Source organism: Nannobrachium achirus (assembly GCF_963921795.1).
Source record: "Nannobrachium achirus genome assembly, chromosome: 2".
NCBI lineage: Eukaryota > Metazoa > Chordata > Actinopteri > Myctophiformes > Myctophidae > Nannobrachium > Nannobrachium achirus.
The window spans coordinates 63,569,350-63,589,974 of record NC_137811.1 but is presented as its reverse complement, the minus strand read 5'-3'; the positions used below and the strand labels follow the sequence as shown (position 1 = coordinate 63,589,974).

Genomic DNA, 20,625 nt, shown 5'->3' with positions numbered 1-20,625 from the left:
GAGTATTTCTACATTGCAGTATTGATACTTTTACTTAAGTAAAACATGTGAGTACTTTTCCCCTCCACAGCCAGTAGGAGCATCGGCTCAAAAATGATGCTACCCTACCATGGGGACCAGAATAAACACCCAATGAAATAAAAGTTTCTAAAAATTAAATAGAAAGATATATAAAGAAATTAGAAAAAAATCAAGAAAAAGAATTGCACTGATCGGTCCAGTGGTCTGCGAGTGGTCCAGCTAGCCGTCCAGCAAGCCCTGGACTCACAGACTCGGACACTTCAGACTCATAAGGACCTTCTAATCTAGACTGAAAACGGAGCCCTGTGCTTAACCACTTAAACTCTTTCGTCTTAGTGAAACAGACTTGAGTTACAGCTGTCCCCAGACCGACCTTCAAGCTATTTTTGAAGAGTGGTTAAAGCACCAGACACTAAACTATAACAATGACTGACATGGAATCAGCAGAGAAAGATTACACTTCTATTTATTTGACAATAAACATCATATATAAATGTATATGTGTATTGTATGTTTTCTATAGGTGACAAAGTCTGTTCTGCATGGTATTGCCAGAGAAAGACAGGATACATTTGTCCAGGGTCCAGCTGCCTCTAGTAGAGCTAAAAAAAAAAGTGTCACATGCGCTGTGAGCATTAAACCAAGCCAGCTGTCTTTGGATAGGTTCTTGTGCAATTTCCTTCTGATTAGTGTAGCTAGCTTTGGCTCTTACCCACAAATTCCACTGTATGTTCAGGAAGTATCGCCAAAGCAAATTTGGCATCAGTCCATTCTTTCAGGAGTTACCTAGAGACGCTGCATGCATAACTTCATTGTCTTACTGCCTTGGTCAATCGGTCAACTTTACACTCACTCTGTGAACAGCCCCTGTGTGGATGAACAGAAGAACGTGAGACTTTCACTCCTGTTATGAGAGGTTGGATCCTCTAACAGGGTGAGTCCACCCTGTCCACTGGCTCCTCCATCTCATCCATCTCTCTCTCACAGTCTTCACAGCCCTCCATCCCGCATCCCCCTACGATCACCAGCGTCGGTACATCCCTGTCCCGCACCCCGAACACGCTGCTCTCCGGGGCCCACGACACGTTGACCATCCCGTCTGGACACTGCAACAGTCCGCTGTAGTACAGACTGCTGCCAGGGACCACCTCGTCGTAGGAGGGGACGAGGGCAGCAGCTCTGGCCTCCTCCAGTCGGAGCATCCGTCTGCGTCGGAGTTCGATGCCGGTCTTGGTGTAGGAGTTGAGCGTGAGCACCGCCGACCCCATAGAGCAGCTGAATGACACCCAGGCCATACTGATGAGGAGGAGGAGAGAGGAGACAGGTGGAGGAGGAGGGGGAGTAGTTAGTGTTCGGGAAGTGACAGTACACTTCAAGGATCTTTGGGAAACAAAGATCCATTGGGAAAAAATATATATACTGTATATATTATGCACATTGCCATACCGGTATATGGGCATTGAGGTCAGATCTGTGACCCAGGACAATTGGATCTACCATATAGGGATGGGACGATATGAAAATGACATATCACGATTATTGTGACAAAAGAAATTGCGATTGACGATATTATCGCGATAATCAAAATCCATTATCCTGGGGTGGAACATTTGCCAAAAAAAATGCAGATCTACAAGCCCACATTGTAGATAAGCTATTTTTTGGCAAAGACATTTGATAGAGAGTGGGAAAAAAAAGACTGTATCAAGTACGTATATTATAAGTACCTTTTACCAATTATAGAGGGTTTAAATGGTACCGGATATGCAGCTCGGCAAATAAAAGGTGAATTGATCCCAGTGCATGACGGAGGACGATCTCGTGATAAATTAAATCTCCACGATACGATTATTGTGAGTGTTTTTATCACGATAAACGATAATATTGCTTATCGTCCCATCCCTACTGCCATATATGCCTCTATATAGGCATATCGGGTTTGTTTATGCTTATGTCTGAGTCATAGTGACATGCATGTATGGGTGTATTGGCTTTGTTTATGGTTATTATGTCTGAATAATAGTGACATACTGATATATGGGCACACATTGGGTTTGTTTATGGTTTATGGTCTTGATTCATAGTGGTTGACCGTGGTCATGCCTATATATGGGTTTGTTTAGGGTTATGCCAGAGTTGGCCACCCTCCCATTAGCCAATTATTGCGACCGTCAGGTCGCACTTACTATCAAAACCTCCACCAGCTGTCCGTCCGTCCGTCCGTCCGTCAGTCTGTCCGTCACACGTCACACTTTTGCCCTGCTCATATCTCCGCAACAGTTGCCCCGATCCATGCCAAATTTTGCACACACACTCCTTGCCTGCCAAATCACAACCTCCACCCATCAATTCACACATGACCCTCTTCTAGCGCTACCATGAGGCCGATTCTTGCAAAACACATTTTTGGACACTGCTCCTACAGATTTTGCCCTAAAATCATGCAAATCGGTACACAGTACGTCTACACTCACGTCAACAACATGGATCTGTCTCATATAGCGCCACCATCAGGACGATTTTTTCAAATACATTTTTGGACACTGCTCCAACACATTTTGCCCTAAAATCACGCAAATCGGTACACAGTATGTCTACACTCATCTCATCAATATGGATCTGTCCCATATAGCGCCACCAACAGGCCAATTTCTTCAAACACATTTTTGGACACTGCTCCTACACATTCTGCTCCTAACATTACGCTGCGACCTGACGGTCGCTTATCTCCCTATTAGGGAGTCTTACTGGTAATATATAGGATGGCAATAAAGGGCTTGAATTTTGCTTTCACAAAGTTTAACCACACCCTATAACACCCCTATTCTGGGCATGTCATAATAGGTGGTTCAAATCTCTTCGCTGGAAATAGAAGATATACAACCTCACACCTTGTAAGCTTGTAGATCGGCTATTTTTCAGCGAAGAGATTCGGTGTCGAGGTAAAACGGGTGGGGAAGCTATAGATCAAAGAGCTCAAGTTCAAAGCTTAGCCAACATACACAAAAGACCAGCCATAGTCCCAAGTATCTGGCCTCCAGTCTTTGGGTCCCACAATGACGGTCATCTGAAACACTGTACTGAACATCATGTGGGCCACCATCCCTACGAGACCTGGACAAGGAGATTAAAAAAAGAACACACACACACACAAACTATTAATATTGTAATACATTTTTACTTTATACATAATGTTAATGCCTTGAATTTATACGTTTACAACAACAGCTTTAACAGCTTTAAAAGTGGGGTATGGGTCCCCAGGCCCCACCCCAGGGGTCGTTGAGGTGGTTCCAAGGGGGTCCCGAGAAAATTTAGGAATAGTTCACAGTTATGCCCAATTACATTTTTTGTCCATTTTCAAAAATCTTTGACAAATCTCGCCAAATCTTCTCCAATGGTTCCTGGCACAAAATCTGTTCAATGGGGGGTCCACCACCAAATACAATTCGGGGGAGAACCACAGATTTAGAAATGGATAATAAAACACTAAATGCAATGAGATACACAAGAGTAAAGAGGTAGAGCACAGAGTAATGAATATAATGGATACGGCACCTGACAGTACAATGCAGATAGCTGCGTAGGAGTTGATCTTCAGGGCGTACATCTCCTTGTGAGCACACAGCACCTCCAACCAGTTCATCAGGAACCCCATCCCCAGCAGGCCAATGTAGGTGAACTCAGAAATCAAAGACAGCCACAGTACCCCTGAGAAGCACGTATGGCACACATGCACATATATATATATATATTTAAAAAAGTATTTATAAATCAGGCTTGAAGCGACACTATTTCGATTGTCAACATTATCCTATTATCTGATATTAACAGACATAAACTGAGCAGTCGTCTGTGTGTCTGCACACCACTGAAAGCAACCCAAATGCCAGTATAACTCTGCAATGATGTACTGTACATGTTTTTCAGATAACAAGAAATAAATACCTAAATAAATATCTATTTTGCCTTTGGAACCATCTGCCTGATTCAAAGATAAGGCACAGCTACACTACATTAGTTCATACTGTACATAGACAGCTTTGGTTTCAGCTGTTTGGTTTGGGGCGGCATAGCTCAGGGGTAGAGAAACCGTTATTAGAGCACGAAGGGTTCCCAGTTCGAATCCGGGCTCCCCCTGAGTTAATGTCGAAGGGTCCTTGGGCAAGACTCTGAACCCCTAATTGCTCCCGGTGAGTAGGTTGGTGCCTTGCATGGTTTCCTCCGCCACCGGTGTATGAATGTGTGCGTGAATGGGTGAATGTAATGCACAATCTCTGTAAAGCGCTTTGGATAAAAGCGCTATATAAATGCACCATTTACCATTTACCATTTTTCAACTTACCTTGTGTTTCTCCTGGGGTTAGATCTATAAAGCTGCGACACTTTTCACCTGCAATATAATGTTTAACATGGTAAGAAAAGAAAAGAAAACACAAAGGAATGAAAATGAGAAAGTAAATATTCATAAGTAGTGCAAAAAAAAAAAGTCAGGAACTGTGTTAAAATTATGATGGTCAACTTGCAATGTCTTTGTGTGGGTATTTGGTGGAGGAAGACCACTTTGGTCAAATGTCTCTAATGAAGAAGGGGAGCTTTAATTCCAGCGGGGAATATGTTTCTCATGTTCTTTATTCCAGCATCTTGGATGTAAACATGACTATTCATTATGCTGTATGCATATTATCTCAACAGGAAGATTTTCAGTGCAGTAGGCTATGGCTCTTATTAAACCTATAAATGTTGATGTTCATCTCCCTGTTGCAACCTTTTTTGCCTAAAACACTGAAAAGGATGTTTGGTTTATGTGGCGGAGACCAAACATATACCGTTCAGTCAAAGGAATCCCACCTTGACCAAGGGAGATATTGTGCTTATGATCTTCAAGCAGGGCTACTCCATTCACATCCCTCCGACCTCCCCCCACCCAATGTAACACCCGGGATTCAAACCTGTGTCTGGCATTATGGGAAACCAAACATCTACCGTTCATCCAAAGAGAAATTCAAGCCATGGCCAGGGTAGATAATGTCAGACTTAAATGGGCTTCAGGCAGGTCTATACTCCATTACATTCACATGTGTGTGTATAATACATGTTTTCAAGGATAATATATGCACATCCGAGAGAATTCGGCAGGGTGCTGGCCAAAATTCTCTGTCCCCATAAAAATAAATATGTTTAATAAATACACTGTTGGAGCATTCAAGAAGTTGTGCAGATCAATAAAAATGTATATACTGTACTGTATATTTGTGTCTTGTACATCTCACCATTGTCGTGTTGCTCACAGCTTTTCCAGAAGCCAGTATGAAAGTATTTGAAGGCATACTTGTCCTCTCCTGTCTCCCAGACATAGTGGACTGCATTAGCTAGCTGTCTCTGTCTGATGTTGGCCAGTTCCTCCTTCCTGTCCGGAGACAGCGTGTTGTTGAATGGAACGGGAGTGGGTCTATCTGCAGAGCACCACGAGCACATGAGGAGAGTGAAAGAGTGAACACAGCATGCCATATGCCAGACCACTGCTCAGCACACCACAACTAGAATGACAACATCAGTGTGGATACTCACAAGTATCCAATTATGGAGTAAAATAAAAACCAATAGAATGTTGACAACAAGTTGACAACTCGTATGAAGTATTAGCAGTTAAAGAGGTGGTGCCATAGTTTGGTACTTTTTCTGTTTTATATGTGTCTATGGAGTTAGACACATATAGAACCCAAGTACAAGTAGGTCGGGAGTGGCTTATTGCCGGTATCAGCCAGTAACACACTGGAGTCTATCCCCGTTACAATGCGACTCCTGGATGAATTGCTGAGGTGGAGCGCCACACCTAACATCAGCTCCCAATACTTGCCGCACGACTTGCCACACCCAAGCTGTGACCTTATGGCCCAAAGACGAGAGCTCTACCGACTGAGCTACCCAGACAGGTGTGGTTATAATATGCAAATATGTGTTCTCTGTGTATGTTTGGTTTCTACCTGAAAGCTTTTGAGTCAAAAGGCCCAATGCAAATACACCGCTTAGTGACACAATAAAATCATCCCCTCCCCTTTTACCATACAATAACACTGTGGGTGTTGCTGACTTCAGCTGGGTCACCACCCACCTGAAAACCAGAAATACTTAGGCCTAATGAACAGGTGGGTGTGGCCACATAGAAACTAACACTTTCTGTACACTTATAATCATAATACCTGATGATCATGTTGTAAGGGTAAAAAACACGGCACCCCGTCTTTAAGGAACATGGCAGCCATGCAGTAGCATGCATTGTATATTAGATATAATGCTGGGAGAGCTAAAAGACCATAGCCTAATGCCACATACCTGTGGCTGTGGCGTAAGGCTCACTGTTGTTCTGGCCGCAGTTCTTCATCTTGACAGGAGACAGGCAGAGGGGCTTCACCACCTTGTGTGTCCCCTCACACCAGTAGTTGGTGCAGATAGCCAGGATGGACAGAGACAGGGCCAGAGTGGTCAGGGACAGGATCATCAGGGAACGAGAACGACGTGACATGTGATCCAACATGGCCGATGGAGGTCACAGAGACCCAGGTGACAGAGAGAGAGTAACCAAAGGGAATGGGGGTTCTACATACTGTACAGTAGGGTTGGTAGAGACAACGGGTGCAGATCACGCAGGCATTATCTCTTTAAATGTATATATGACTATGATTACACTGGCACTATAACATATGCATACATTTGATTTACAAATGTATGCTTTATAAATTGTCTCCTACCGGCACAAGAGACTACAACTTATATCTGCTGATATTTATATCTGCTCCAAATGATTCTCTACTTGCATGAGAAGCCTTTTTGCCTCATATATTTCTACTTTGACCATGCATCTTACATATTAGATATTTTATATCTGACATAGTGTTTTCTTATCTGACTTCGCTTCCCTTGTTTATTTCTCTCTTTCCTTGAAATTGCAAAACGTTGGGAGCTTGTACAAAAGAATTATATGCAGTCTTTTACACCTGTAAACTTGTGATGTGACAATAAAGTTGAAGTTAAGATGCTGTCACTAAGGCTGCACTGTCATGGTAGACATGATAATCTAGATTATTTTGCTAGATGCAGGGTTTGTGTGTGCCAATGACAATTATTACTCCAGATGATTTGGCATTTGTTCTAAAATCAAATGAAATCCTTCAAAATGTGGCAATAATAAACTGTTGAATATCAGTTATGGAACTGTTAATTATCAATTGTGGAAACCAACATATTGCAGAGCCGCATTATGCAATGTGATCACAGCTTTAGCTGCTTTGTGCGGCCCTAACGGGCACAGATTGGATGGCAAGGAGAGGACAGATGTTTGGGATGTTTAGGAAGAATTGGGAGATGAAGATGATGTAACATTACAGAGGAGAAGATGACAAGAACAGAGGACAGAGGCTGCCCCGTGAGAGAGAGAGAGAGAGAGAGAGAGAGAGAGAGAGAGAGAGAGAGAGAGAGATTAAAAGAGAGGAGGAGGAAGAAGAGAAGATCGTTAGTTGATATACATACAGTATGTGGCAAACAAACAGATGGGAGCAGGGAAGTGAACAAAGTTCTTGAGGATTTAGAGTAGACTATATAAATATCCCAGGCAACCAGTGATTTAGTAACCAAGTAGAAAGTACTGTACTTAAGGAGTACTTCACCTCTTTTCAACCTATCTTCATATAATAGGTCCTCACTAATGTTCATGATAAAATATTTAAAAAAAAATCTACTCAGTTTGGGTCTCATAGGAGAGCTGTGGGTGGGTCAAATCCTTCCACCGGTGACATCATCAATGGGAAATGCAAGCTAATAGAAACCGCAGGTTTTCTATTCCTGAAAAGTTGCAATGTTAAAGTGGAAGCCATTGTTCTCGAGATTGTTTTTTTTTTTTTTTTTTTTTTCAAAAATATTGTTTAAAAAAAACCTGTCAAACGATGCTGTCACCGGTGGAAGGATTTGACAGCTCTCCTATGAGACCCAGACTGAGTAGAAAAAATTGTGCTATTTTATTATGAACATTAGTGAGGACCTATTATATGAAGACAGGTTGAAAAGTGGTGAAGTCCTCCTTTAAGTACAAAGTTGAGGTACTTTTACTTTACTTGAGAATGTACATTTTTCAATACTTTATAGCCTACTTCTACTGCTCAGAGGCAAACAATTGTTTTGTTTTGTTTCCTGATTGGCCTGCAAATGACCATTCAAATGTTGATGCATTTATTTAAACTTAGACTGGTGCCCGTCGAGAATGATGCAAGTCGAGATGCAAGTTGGAAATGTATGTCCTACTCGATTATGCAATAGCTGTTGTCCCTTTTTATGCCCATATATGGAGACAACTGTGCTACAACTCAACGGCAGGCATCGCATATAATTTATTTACACTTCCTTTTATTTTCCCAAATAAGCCCTGTTCATCAGTAGTTTTGTCATTTTATTTTTCCAGTGCAGGCCTGCCTTTGCAGTAGTGTTAAAGCCTATTATTAATATTTTAGCCGCCTTCCTACGTTGGACAAACGGTGAAATCCCCCGCACGCATGTGACATCGATAACATTATTATTGTACTTCACCGTGATGTGTACATTGTTACTGCACTTCACAGTGGTGTGTGTACATGCAGGAGTTAGCTGTGACTATGGATAACAGATACAGTACTGTAGGCTACTGTATGAGGAGAATGATATCACATTGACAACATGCACAGCCTTAACAAGCACAGACTAGAAATGGTCATAGCCTACTGTATCTTTGACACAACCCCAAGGGGGTCAGAAACACTGGCATAGTCAACACATACCCCAACAGGTTCTGAGCTTCCATCTTCGTGAGAACAGTAAATCATCTCTCATGCTATAGTACTATCCACCTCTTTAGGTCAAAGGCAAGACAGAAGGAGGAAACAAGGGATTACTTTTTTGATGAAATTATGGATAAGCTCGGGATTTAAATGAAATGTAGCTATGCTAGTAATCCCCGTTAATCTGCATTAATCCTTTTTAGGTGCATTTGGGTGTGAAACCCCTGCTTGATATCTCGCTCTCTCCATAGGATGAGGATGTATGAAATACAGCAGATCATATGTTAAAGCCTAATTTACAGTATATGTTTTACTTTTTTGCAAGATTAAGTACTTTGGTCAAACTATATATGTATGAAACAATGACTGCTTTGGAAAACATAGCTTTACGTAACTGTTATGAATACCCTTTTCAGTATTTTTTTATTATCTCACAAAACATCAACTTATCTCACAGTAAAATGTATTTCGCACACAAATTAAACTATTTCACCAACAGTACTTCTTTCCGAGAATCTTTTGCCTTTGCCAAAGTAAAATTGGCCATGGCCGGAAAAACTAAATTCAACTTTTAAAGGTTTAAAATCAGTTTTCACAGAAGCAACGAATAAGTATTATCTTATGGCCCAGCTGCAAGTTTGTCCTTAACCACTGTCAACCTGGTGTCCCTATTTTAGGCATGTCTTCATTACCATTTGAGATCCATCGTAGGACAAAATATAAACTAGGTGATTAAAAAGTGATCTAGTATAGGGCATTAATTAAACCTGTTTTAGTAACCTCAATTACATTAAAAGAGAAGCTATTACACGCTCAAATTGTCTCAAACTCTCACCCACTTGTCTTAAAGCAACATCCCCTAAATCATCTCTGAAATACTGAATTTCCCCCTTGGGATAATAAAGGTATCTATCTATCTATCTCACAGTATACAATATAGTGCTTACTTCATAGAGTAGTAATTCATCTATCATTAACTGATAAAACAAAGGCTGTCTCACCATTCCTCCCAATGCTTTACTTTGGTGGTTTTGAAGACTTCTGTGTCTGATCAAGACCCTTTAATCCTAAACCACTTCACTTGTAGAAATGTCTTATTACTCCATCTTGAGCTTTGGCTTTCTCTCACTGCCCTCCCCTCTCTGGTCCTGTAACTCACTTACCACCATCGCAGTGAGCATCCGTGACTCGTTCCTCTCCTTCGCTTTATCCCCCCCGGAGGCGTCGTTCGGCCGGATGGATGGAATCGAAGGACTGAGATTTGAGTGACTGCCTGCATACAACACTCCCATTTCCGTCTTTCTTGGGAATTTATGGCACAAACCATCCTGACTCATGTAATCCTTCTAGTGTAACTCCATCTGTTACTGTAGTTCATCTTTCCATCCCTCTCTCTCTCTCTCTGCACCAGTGTCCCTGTTCATCCGTCCATCACTTCAACCCCCGGTGTGAAGGGCTCCATGTCATTTTAACCACTTAAGCCAGGGGTGTCCAAAGTCCGGCCCGGGGGCCAAATGCGGCCCGAGGACACATTTTATGTGGCCCTTGGCTTCATTCCTAAATGGTATTATAAACGGCCCGCCAGCACTGTCAAATAAGAATATTTTCCTATAATTTGTCAGGATTGTTCACTGTTGTCTCATTCTGAAGAGGTCGAAGAAATGCAATTTTATTGTATTGTTTTACCTTGCACGTCTGGTTACATTTGGTCATGTGAAATAAGGCTGAGTTATTTGTGTTTTGTTCAGAGCAACACCTGACAAAAGACCATTTATATTGAATATTCTTGATGATAGTTAAATAAAATCCTTTAAAATCGTTACATTTATGTCACTTTGTTATGGTCCGACCGAAAGTACATTATGGGAGATATAGTCGGCCCTTGGGTGTTTTAATATTTTCTAATATGGCCCCCTTTGAAAAAAGTTTGGACACCCCTGACTTAAGCCAACCAACGAATAGCTAAAATAGCTGTAGCCGATGCACATTGTCACATTGTGACGCTATTTTTGTACATTTTGACATTTTTTTTTGCCTATGTTTTTCCCAAAACAAACCAAAAAAGCCAAGGTTATTGTCATTATTAATTAATGAGACTTCAACATGGTGTTTAAAGTAATGATTTCCCCAGTGTGTTCAACTTTTGCGCTTTGACCTCGTCCTCGTGTCACCCCCTACTAATCAGCACGGTGCAAATACAAATTCACTGTTGACCGAGTTCAAAATCTTCAAATGTTCACTCACACACAGTATATGAGTCTACAGAGTCAACATTTATTGTAGTTACAACTATTTATTTACATTATTATGTACATAAAAAAAAGAAGGTAAGAAAGAGGATTATGGTTGTGCGTGGGTGAAGTTAAGAAAAGAGGGAGGTACAGTATAGGGAGCAAAGGAATGGTAAAAATAAAATGTCAACCCCAGGCTTGAGATTTACAATAATGTAGAACCAATTTGCCATCACTGCCAAAACACTGCAAGAAAGAGAGAAAGAGAGAAGGATATCAGTTGTTTTACAATGCACACCTATCACATCAGGAAAGTCGTGCAAAAAAGAAGATAAACATCTGGCTATGTAGTATTTAAATGTCCATGAATATTTAGTTCCACAGATGAGATGGAGGACAGTGGTTTAGTTTAGCCACTCTGTGTGGTCTGGAGCTTTCCTTTAGCATTTAATGAGCAAGACATTTTGTTTCAAATGGAGCAGCTCCCTTATCACGCCCTCTGCTGGCCAACTGTCCACAAGACCACCCTAATGTACTGTGAGGTAAACACAAACTTAGGGATACCAAAACTAAGCCGTCTAAATGATTCACACATTCCTCCACTGAATAACTGAGGTGGCTCTTAGCCTCTTACCACTGTAAGAAATAGAATAATGTGGATCTCCGGATCCACATAGGAACGGTATAGTATAGTATAGCTCCCATGTGGATCTCAGAGTTCACATGTGGCCTCTATGACATACAGTACGACTCCAGATTTGAGTAATGTTTCAACTGATCCATTATAGTATTAAAGTTAAAACTACAAAATGTATTAATTATGTGCGGGGGAGTGGGGATAGTGGAGGTACTTCTGTTGAACAACACAGAGGTACACAGTCACAGACACTCAGACAACAATGCCAAAACCAAATAAATGGCCTTTACATTTTTCAACATTTAATTTAAAAGGGCCATAAAGTGATGTGATTTCATATTACTGGTGCCCCTCCCTCCTTTTGTTCTGAATAGGGAGGATGGGTACCAGCTAGGGCTGCAGAATTGTGAGTAAAAAATCAATCATGATGATTTTATACATGACTAATTTATCAAATTTCACCTTTACCTCTCCATTTTGGAAATGGAAAAGCAATACACTATAAATCATTATCAGACTTAATTGTGTTGTTCAACTTCTAGTTTATCCCCCAAAATGACGGGATATAAAGGTTTTGTAGCTATTTGAAGCAATTGTAGAAATATTAGACCTTAATTGACAAATGTTTAAGCATGTTCTAATCGTGTATATACCTTACTTTACATAAAAACATTTTCTAAACATATTTTTGTTAACATTTGGAAAAGACAGCCAATTGAACACATAGGTGCCCACTCCTCCAGCCAGAGACATGTCTCATATCATTCCCCTCCTCAACTCTAGATATTCCACGACCGCGGTTTTCCCGGTGAACCTAGGCTCAATGGTGGGGGCGTGGGAGTGTGGGGAACGTAAAGTCAAAGCTGGCGTGGGGAACACACCACTGATTATTGCCGATGGAGAGGTTGTATAGCTTTATGTATTGAGAGGCACTCTTGCCGATTTCGTAAGAGACTCGTCGCCAATTGCAAGATATTGAAAAGTTATTTGGGGCCATGATGATGATAACCCCTTCTTCCCACTACTAGACTAATAAGGATTTATATTGTCTGTGTTATTGTTTATAACCACAATTATTCACGTGTGGCAAGATCACGGTTCCACTAGTTTTACTAGTAGGTTAGTTAGGCTTAGAAGCCTTTTCAGAAGTTAATTTAATGTTTTCCATTTAATGATTTCCTTTATCCTCATCTAATCTTGCGCTAATGCACGCAACTGTTTTCGCCAGGTTTTAAAGCCTAGTAGGCTTTTCAGAAGTTAATTGGATGTTTCCATTTAATGATTTCCTTTATCGTTATCTTGCGCTAATGCACACAACTGTTTTTGCCAGGTTTTAAGGTCTTATTTAGTGTTTTCTCATAAGCTCGCGACCCTCCTTGCCCATCGGCCCCCACCGTTGCGCTTAGGTTCACCGGGAAAACCGCGGTCTCAGATATTCCCCATCAATAACTCTAAACAAAGTAATGTCAAATTAAGTAGCCTTGGGAACCAATGGTTCCCGAGCCACATGGCCCATAGCTCAGGAGCCTAATCATCTCCTGTTTCCTTAGCGTGAGGCATTTCCTTAGCGTCAGATACTGTATGTCACAGGGACTTCCTCCCAATCCAACCCTTGATGCTGAGGGCCAAGCATTGGGTAACATCACTAAAATATTTCATATAACTCGGCCAGGGATTGAGCTCACAACCTCCTAATCTCAGGGCGGACTGTAACCACAAGGCCTCTGAGCTGGTTCAGGACAAAGTAGTCTTTCGTAACCAGACAACTATTCCACAATCTACAATTACAATATAGATTTTCTGCCTTTATTTATAGTGGAAAGTGGAGATGGCCAGAAAACAGGAAGGAGAGATGGGGAGAGACATGCAGTACAGATAGATCATCGTGAACAGGACTTGAACGGTCAGGCTACTTTAGAGCACTAGTGCCCGGACCGCTAAGCCACGGTCCGGGCCATCTCTTTGTCATTTCTGTTCACGAAAATATATTTAAAAAATATCTTTACATTTTGCTTTTCATTTCAATTTCTGCAAAGCAACAAGCTATACAGTATACGCTTTGATGATTTTAATTTATATTAGGAAACATTTGCACAACTTTGAAGACGAAATGGAAGGGGGGAGGAGGCTTCACATCCGCTGTATCACGTGACCATTTTCAGAGCTTCCGTGCAACAGACTTTATGACGGAACGAAAGCATTTGAAAACTGTGGGAGGCGACAGTCTGGCTCGCGAGACTAGGACAAGACTAGCCACATACTCACTTCAAAAAGGACTCCGACTTCTTGATCAGGTGAGGGAGCGAAGGACTGGTTCACATAAATAAACTGAAAGACAGGAAGAGACCAATTATGTGATTGCGAATAGAATGTAAGAATCAACTGATAATAAAGTCAATCTACTTTTGCGTGATTCTGGAGTTTGTTCTGGAACAGTCATTTTTCTTTGTACAGTCTTGTAGCATATGGGTCTACCGTATGGTGTCTTGTGTAAATAAAATATATCGTCTCTGGAAACCTCATATATGAACAGTTACTTTTTAGGATTACAATTTAAAAAATAAGCAAAAGTAGCAGATCTGCAAGCTCAAAACGTTTTGAGCTTGCAGATCTGCTACCTTTGATGCTTCATTGCTTTTGCGTGACGCTGTAGTATGGTCACGTAGGGCAGTGGTTCTCAAACTTTGAAATTTGAAGGTATCCCCTTAACTTTGACGGTGTACAAATGTGTACAATTGTAAACTGTCAAAGTTACAGACTTGTAAGGGTCAATTTAGATCTCCATAAAAGGAACCTAGAGAGTCCCTGAAATCCACTTTGAGAAACACTGACGTAGGGCATTAATTTGTGAAAAAAACACAAAAAGCTCAAATATGGAAACGAGGGGTTTCTGCCCGACAGCAACAGAATCATTGTTTGGTAGGGATTCAGTCCTCACCAGTTGCTCGCTGGGATCCAGTTTGAGGAAGCGAGCGATGAACTGGGACAAAGACTGAACTGTCCTCCCCTTCTCCACCGCCCACTTCTTGGTCTTCATGATGGGAGTGTCTCCCACTGCCTTCAACAGCACGTCAACTGAAGAGACAGGAAGACATGTTAAAGAGTGTTTATCATATCATGCACATACAAGTACCCATTTAGACCTATATAATTATACTGTTGTTTGTTCTTATTCACATTTAAAATACTTTGTCCAGTATTTGTCACATATGACACAATCAGAAACTAGACACTTATTATGCGCATTGAATAATGGACTCAGTTGTTGCTAAATTAATTGTGTGTGCTCTGAATTCTCAGTCAAAGCAAGTTTAAAGGCAAGTTTAAAAATGTTGCTCCTGCAAATGTAAACATCTGCAAATCAAAAGAAGAGAATAAACTGCATGGGCCTATGGCTGCTATTGTTATTGACAAGGTAGCTCATCTGGAATCTGAGTCTGATAACTGATCCAAGCATTCAACTGTAGTGTACTGTACAGTACAGTACTGTACTGTTATTTATATCACAATATCACATGAACAACAAGTTCATGATGAATGTGTAAAATACGTTCATGTTTTGACATACAATGCAAAACGTTAGGGTCCGCCTTATTCCAGGAAGTATGTGGATTCCTGGTAGTTCATTGGCTGCTTGAGAAATGTCTTCCCATTCCATTGGCTATAACACTCATCAATATTGTCAATCATCTAGTATGCGGAAGTAGCATAGTGCAGCAGTCTTCATAAACAGAAGGAACAGCCTGAATTCTAATGAACATCCACTTTAGTTTAAACATTTATGGTTCCTTACTTTTCTTCTTGTCATCACTTATTGTGGAATCGTCGGGTGGAGGCTGTGATGGGGTAGAAGGCTCCTCTTTCTGTGCTTCAGTTGGGGACTCTGCGTCAGACATCTTCACCAACACCTACATCAGCTGCTAAACACTACACTGACTGGAATCCTTCTCTGCTTGCAGATCCGCTCTAGAGCCTGCCTATTAAAAACGTTCCGTTTCAGATTTGTCTTATTGTTCCCGACAAAGATAGAATGTTATGATTCCGGCAAATGTCTTCAAGTAGTTAGTGGAATATTTTAGATGTGTCCATGTGTTTTATTCTGAGTCTATTAGTCTAGGCGACTCACGAGGCTGGGCTTATCGATTCTGAATTTGCGTGGGGGAACAAAAACACTGCTGCACACACCGGACACAGGAGTTTTACAGTAGGCGGGTGCTAGACCGAGAAAACAAGACATACTATTGGCTAAGGTAAATATCAATCACCAAGAGGTTTTTTACCGATTGGTTAAACAGATTTTGGGGTGTGTTTACCGTGAAGCCAACCACTGGTCGAGCTTGCTGTGAGAGGTTGTGGTGGAGGTGGTGGACTGCTGCTGGACTGTGGTGAGTTATTGTGTGGCTTGGTGTAGTTTTGTACTCTTTCATGAATAATAATCATGCTTTTCAAAAGGTTCAGATTGAGAGTGAGACACTCTGATATTTTGTTTTGTTTTTTTCTGCAAACGCATGCACTGTCTGTGCACTGTCTGTCTGTCAGTCAATCTGCAACAGCACAGCAGTGAGCAGTGACAGCTGAGGACATTCACCTGTATTCAAGGGTCGTCACATGTTCAGCAGAGATACACTTTCACCTGCAAGTTGTGCAAGTGGCTCACAGACCAAGTGACAACAAGTAAGTTGGCGTTTTGATTGATTGATTGAAGACGTTATTAGAAGTTTGCATAGGAAAAGGTACAGTTTCATGACGGTACAGTTCACTGGTACAAGGTCTACTAAAAGGAGATCCTAGAAAAGACTAAGCTTATTTCCACAGGAAACCATTAAAGTATCTCATATAACATTAAACGTTGTGATCTTCCAGTTCAGTAAAGTCATTTCCAGTTATTGCATGTGGCCCAGTAAATGGGGGAAAACATTACATCTACATAAAATGACGATTTTTCTATTGACAAATAATATTAAAACGAAAAATAATATTGGGAAATATATTGATATTTTGATATGAAATATAGTTTTAATGGCTGCTTTACAGTGATGTGATTCACTGATTCTATAAACGTATTGTTCTTCTAGCTGAACCTTTATTTGCACCAGATAACCACCGATAACACCAAAAGCACCAAAGCACCTATAGCCATCACCATTATACACCATCCAAATATTTGTAGCCTATATCAAGGTATTTGGTTAAAATATTATATTCTTTTGCCCAGCCCTAATTAACTAGAATGTGTTACCATGAGGCCGATTTAAAAAGATGTGTGGGGTACCATGTCTTACACACACACACACACACACACGCACACGCACACGCACGCACACACACACACACACACACACACACACACACACACACACACACATGTGCACAACCATAATCTATACTGTACCTGGCATTCAGGCTGGCAAGTCACCTCAGTTTGTCAGTTTGTCTTCACACTCACAGTAACAATTAGCCATGATGACACCAGCAATGATGAATCATGCTTATTGTCCACAATTATGAGAGAAGACAGAATCATGGCTGACATTACATGTACCTGAAATGAACACCAGTGAGAGGTTTATGTGAAGTGATTGTGTTTGTTCCAGTGGTTGGCATCGGCAGGCTCTCCACTAAAGGCTCAGTGCTGTTGCTGTGTGACATGCAGGAGAAGTTCAGACCCAACATCTTCCAGTTCACCAACATAGTCAGCAACGCTGCCAGGTTGCTCCAGGTAAGATCAAACTCATGCACACCCACCCACAGCCATGCACATACACACCTCAGGAGACCACACTAAAGGGGAGCACACACTGGCCGCGGGCGGCTGCGCAGCGTCGCCTTGTGGTATCGAGGCACGTGAAGTGCCGCGCGCTAACCCCAACTGGATGCGGCGTGCTGCCACACAGCACATCCATTTCCCCCGGTGGGGAGAACCATGGAAGAACATGTTCACTGCGCAGTTTTTCGATTTTTCACTGAACTGAAACGGCAACATGAAATACCCATACTTCTCCCTTGCTTACTCCTTCTAGGATGACCAGAGATTGTCAATTAAATGTAAACGTTTCTTCCCCACCTAACAGGCCAGTCGTGTTTTAGGCATCCCACCCATTGTAACAGAACAGTACCCTAAAGGCCTGGGCCCCACCGTACCTGAGCTAGGAGCAGGGGACCTGAAGGCCCACGCTAAGACCAGATTCACCATGATGATCGAGGATGTGCAGAAGGAGCTGGAGGCCCTGGGCAGCCCCAAACAGGCCATCCTGTGTGGGATCGAGGCTCAGGCCTGCATAGCGGTGAGATCCCACCCTCATCTATCTCTATGTCGCTGTTTTAGCATGACACCTTTGTATGACAAAGTATGAAATACGGCTTAAGACAAGGGTCTTCAACGTTTTCAGGCCAAGGACCCCTTAGTTGAGATAGAGATGAAGCAGGGACCCCCACAACCTTTTCAGAGATTCCATAGTTTCATTGTTTGACGGCACAATCAGTGTATTTTGGATTCATGTCAATTTATTTGTGTTTTCAGATATTTAACCACTTGAACCGTCAAGACTTAATAAACTTGACCTTTCACTCTGTACTTAGGTCTGCTCTTTTCCCCTCTACACCAAACCTCTTTGCCTAAAATAGCCGATCTACAAGCTCACACCGCTTCACAGCGCGAGGCGTTGTGAGCTTGTAGATCGGCTATTTTTGGCTAAAGTTCTCAGAATATGGACACTAGGGTTCAAGTGGTTAATATAAGAAAAGTTTCTATCACTCAAAGATTTGGAGGACCCAAAGAAAAGAGGTTAATCAGACAAATAGATTATTAAAAAAATGTATCGCTGCAATTTGTAGTCCTGCACTTCTCGATTTATTCGATGAAGATGTAGGCATGCAGCCCTAATTTGTAATGTTGGTGATCTGAGAGTTGAACCTTATTTCACAGTTGAGGAGAGCATCAGAAATGTTTAACTTAACTGGTGGAGAAGACGTCCCTCCTTCTGACCTCTGCTCCATTTTCCTTTATTTAGTGCACCACCTTTGACCTGCTGGAGAAGGGAATGGAGGTTCATATCGTGGCTGACGCTGTCTCATCCAGAAGGTATACCAGGCATTCATATCATATTAATATTAATATATAAGTTGTATACATTGATGTATATCATTTATGTGGGGGATATATTTTTAGACTGAATTATTACTATAAATAGATGTGTTTTTCAGTTGAAAATAAAATGATAGATCTTTTAGTAAGTGGCACGGCCTTATTGCAAAGTATAAATTGGTTGATATTGATTTGGAATTAAATAATTATAATACATTATTGTAAAGTGCATTTCAAAACAAGGTTAGAAAGTGCTTTGCAACTCGAGAGAAGATAAATAATACATAAATGTAATAGAATTAGGGCTGTCACAATGACATTTTGGTGCTTGGTGCTTGGTGATTAATTGTCGGTTGTCGCTCAAGTTTTTTTATTAACTTATGTAGAACATTATGAATACAAATGACATTTCTGTTTGACTTTTAGGCTTTGCAAACACAAGATGCACATGCCAAATATAACAAATAACGTATTTCATTTGATAACTTTATACTTCCACAGCATCATTCTTTTAACAAGGAAATATTATGACGATTATGCAAAAAATGATTGCGATTATCTCAAATAATTGCGATTAGGTGATATTGTGAGAGGCCTCACTAGAATTCAGTGGAATGGTGCCAGTATGTCATTAGCGTATGGTTTTCTTCCATGTGTGCAGCCAGACCGATCGTCTGTTCGCCTTGTCCAGACTGAAGCAGAGTGGAGCGTTCCTCACCACTACAGAGGCTGTGCTGCTGCAGCTGGTTCAAGACGCCAAACACCCCAACTTCAAGGAGGTGCTTACCCTCAATACCCTGTTCACTCTACCATTGTGTCTCGCAGTGCTGTCTTAACTATACGAACCCCAGCCTCCCTGTTTTGGGGCGAACATTCGGTGAAAATAGCCGATCTACAATGGTGTATTTTTATTTTCAGTTTCCATAGAAAGTGATTTTTGAATATTGTCATATGTGGTGATATTGGTGTATATTATATAAATATTGTATAGGTACAAGTTGTACCACAATGCAATTTTGTTGCTTCCTTGTAAACTTGTAAAATAATGGTTATACTGTAATTCTAGCTGTAGTCATGCAAGCATGATTACACCCCACAGCAGTTTGCTTGTTCATTAACCACTCATGCAATACTTTGTCGTGCGAGGAAAAGTGAACATTTTAGCTACTTTTGAGAACGTAGAAATTATCTTTGATCATGCAAAAATAGTCACCCCTAATGACCCAAAACAGGGATGCCAGGCTGAAAGTGGTCACAGTGTCTGCTAAGTGAAAGCGATGCGTGTATGAATTGCTTAGTAATGTTGGTATTAACTTTGTGACAGATCCAGAAGCTGCTGACTCATCCGTCCCCGGACACGGGCCTGCTCTCCTTCTTCAGCTCTCTGTAGTGAGAGACCACCACCACCACCACCTCCCTTTCTGTTATTCCTTCAGCCATACACAAAGTCAGTCCGTTCCAACACACTGTCTGTACAACTAGAGCAATAAAATGATGCTGCTATTTTAAGTTTTTTGAAGCCCTTGTTCTTATTTGATCACTTATTGGCGGTGGCTCCTCCGCTCATGTGGGTGTTAGACCCAACCGCCCTGCATCATCAATCCCAGCAGCGGCAACGTCTGAATTAGAAGTCAGTATGTCTGGGTTTTCCTCAGCTATAAAATGAAAGATTATGTTTATGTATTAGGTTAGACATGGTTAACACTGAAATCCATAGTGAATAAAAATATGTTTTAACCAATCTGTATGGTAGATTATGCCAATGGTGGTTGGAGGTGATATACCTCCTCTTCTATAGAGAGATTTAGCTCCTGTGTTAAGTCCACTACTGGTTGACAAGAGATG

General features: G+C 41.3%; 3 protein-coding genes across 4 annotated transcripts; 1 reads left to right on the top strand and 2 right to left on the bottom strand.

Moving 5' to 3' along the window:
- Positions 1 to 947: 947 nt before the first annotated feature.
- Positions 948 to 6,559, bottom strand: LOC308302639 (germ cell-specific gene 1-like protein; the record flags this gene model as incomplete). The annotated part of the gene is made up of 6 exons (XM_080746908.1): positions 948 to 1,317; positions 3,024 to 3,135; positions 3,580 to 3,732; positions 4,367 to 4,414; positions 5,295 to 5,477; positions 6,358 to 6,559. The coding sequence occupies 6 exons, from the start codon at positions 6,557 to 6,559 to the stop codon at positions 948 to 950; spliced, it is 1,068 nt and encodes a 355-aa protein (XP_080603034.1).
- Positions 6,560 to 11,165: 4,606 nt separating this feature from the next.
- Positions 11,166 to 15,818, bottom strand: atg12 (ATG12 autophagy related 12 homolog). The gene is made up of 4 exons (XM_080720650.1): positions 15,490 to 15,818; positions 14,635 to 14,771; positions 13,962 to 14,024; positions 11,166 to 11,305 (listed from the first exon to the last, which is right to left on the bottom strand). Exons 1-4 carry the CDS (start codon positions 15,590 to 15,592, stop codon positions 11,246 to 11,248), a joined length of 363 nt encoding a protein of 120 aa, XP_080576776.1. The 5' UTR covers positions 15,593 to 15,818; the 3' UTR covers positions 11,166 to 11,245.
- A 213-nt stretch (positions 15,819 to 16,031) lies between these two features.
- Positions 16,032 to 20,289, top strand: isoc2 (isochorismatase domain containing 2). Of its 2 annotated transcripts, XM_080738783.1 has the most exons (7): positions 16,032 to 16,081; positions 16,236 to 16,370; positions 17,291 to 17,415; positions 17,768 to 17,980; positions 18,707 to 18,777; positions 19,442 to 19,559; positions 20,105 to 20,289. In XM_080738783.1, coding segments are annotated over exons 2-7 (594 nt in total). In that variant the 5' UTR covers positions 16,032 to 16,081; positions 16,236 to 16,369; the 3' UTR covers positions 20,171 to 20,289. The 2 variants fall into 2 exon arrangements, with proteins under 2 accessions (XP_080594909.1, XP_080594910.1); XM_080738784.1 differs by having other exon boundaries at positions 16,046 to 16,370.
- The last annotated feature ends 336 nt before the right edge of the window (positions 20,290 to 20,625 follow it).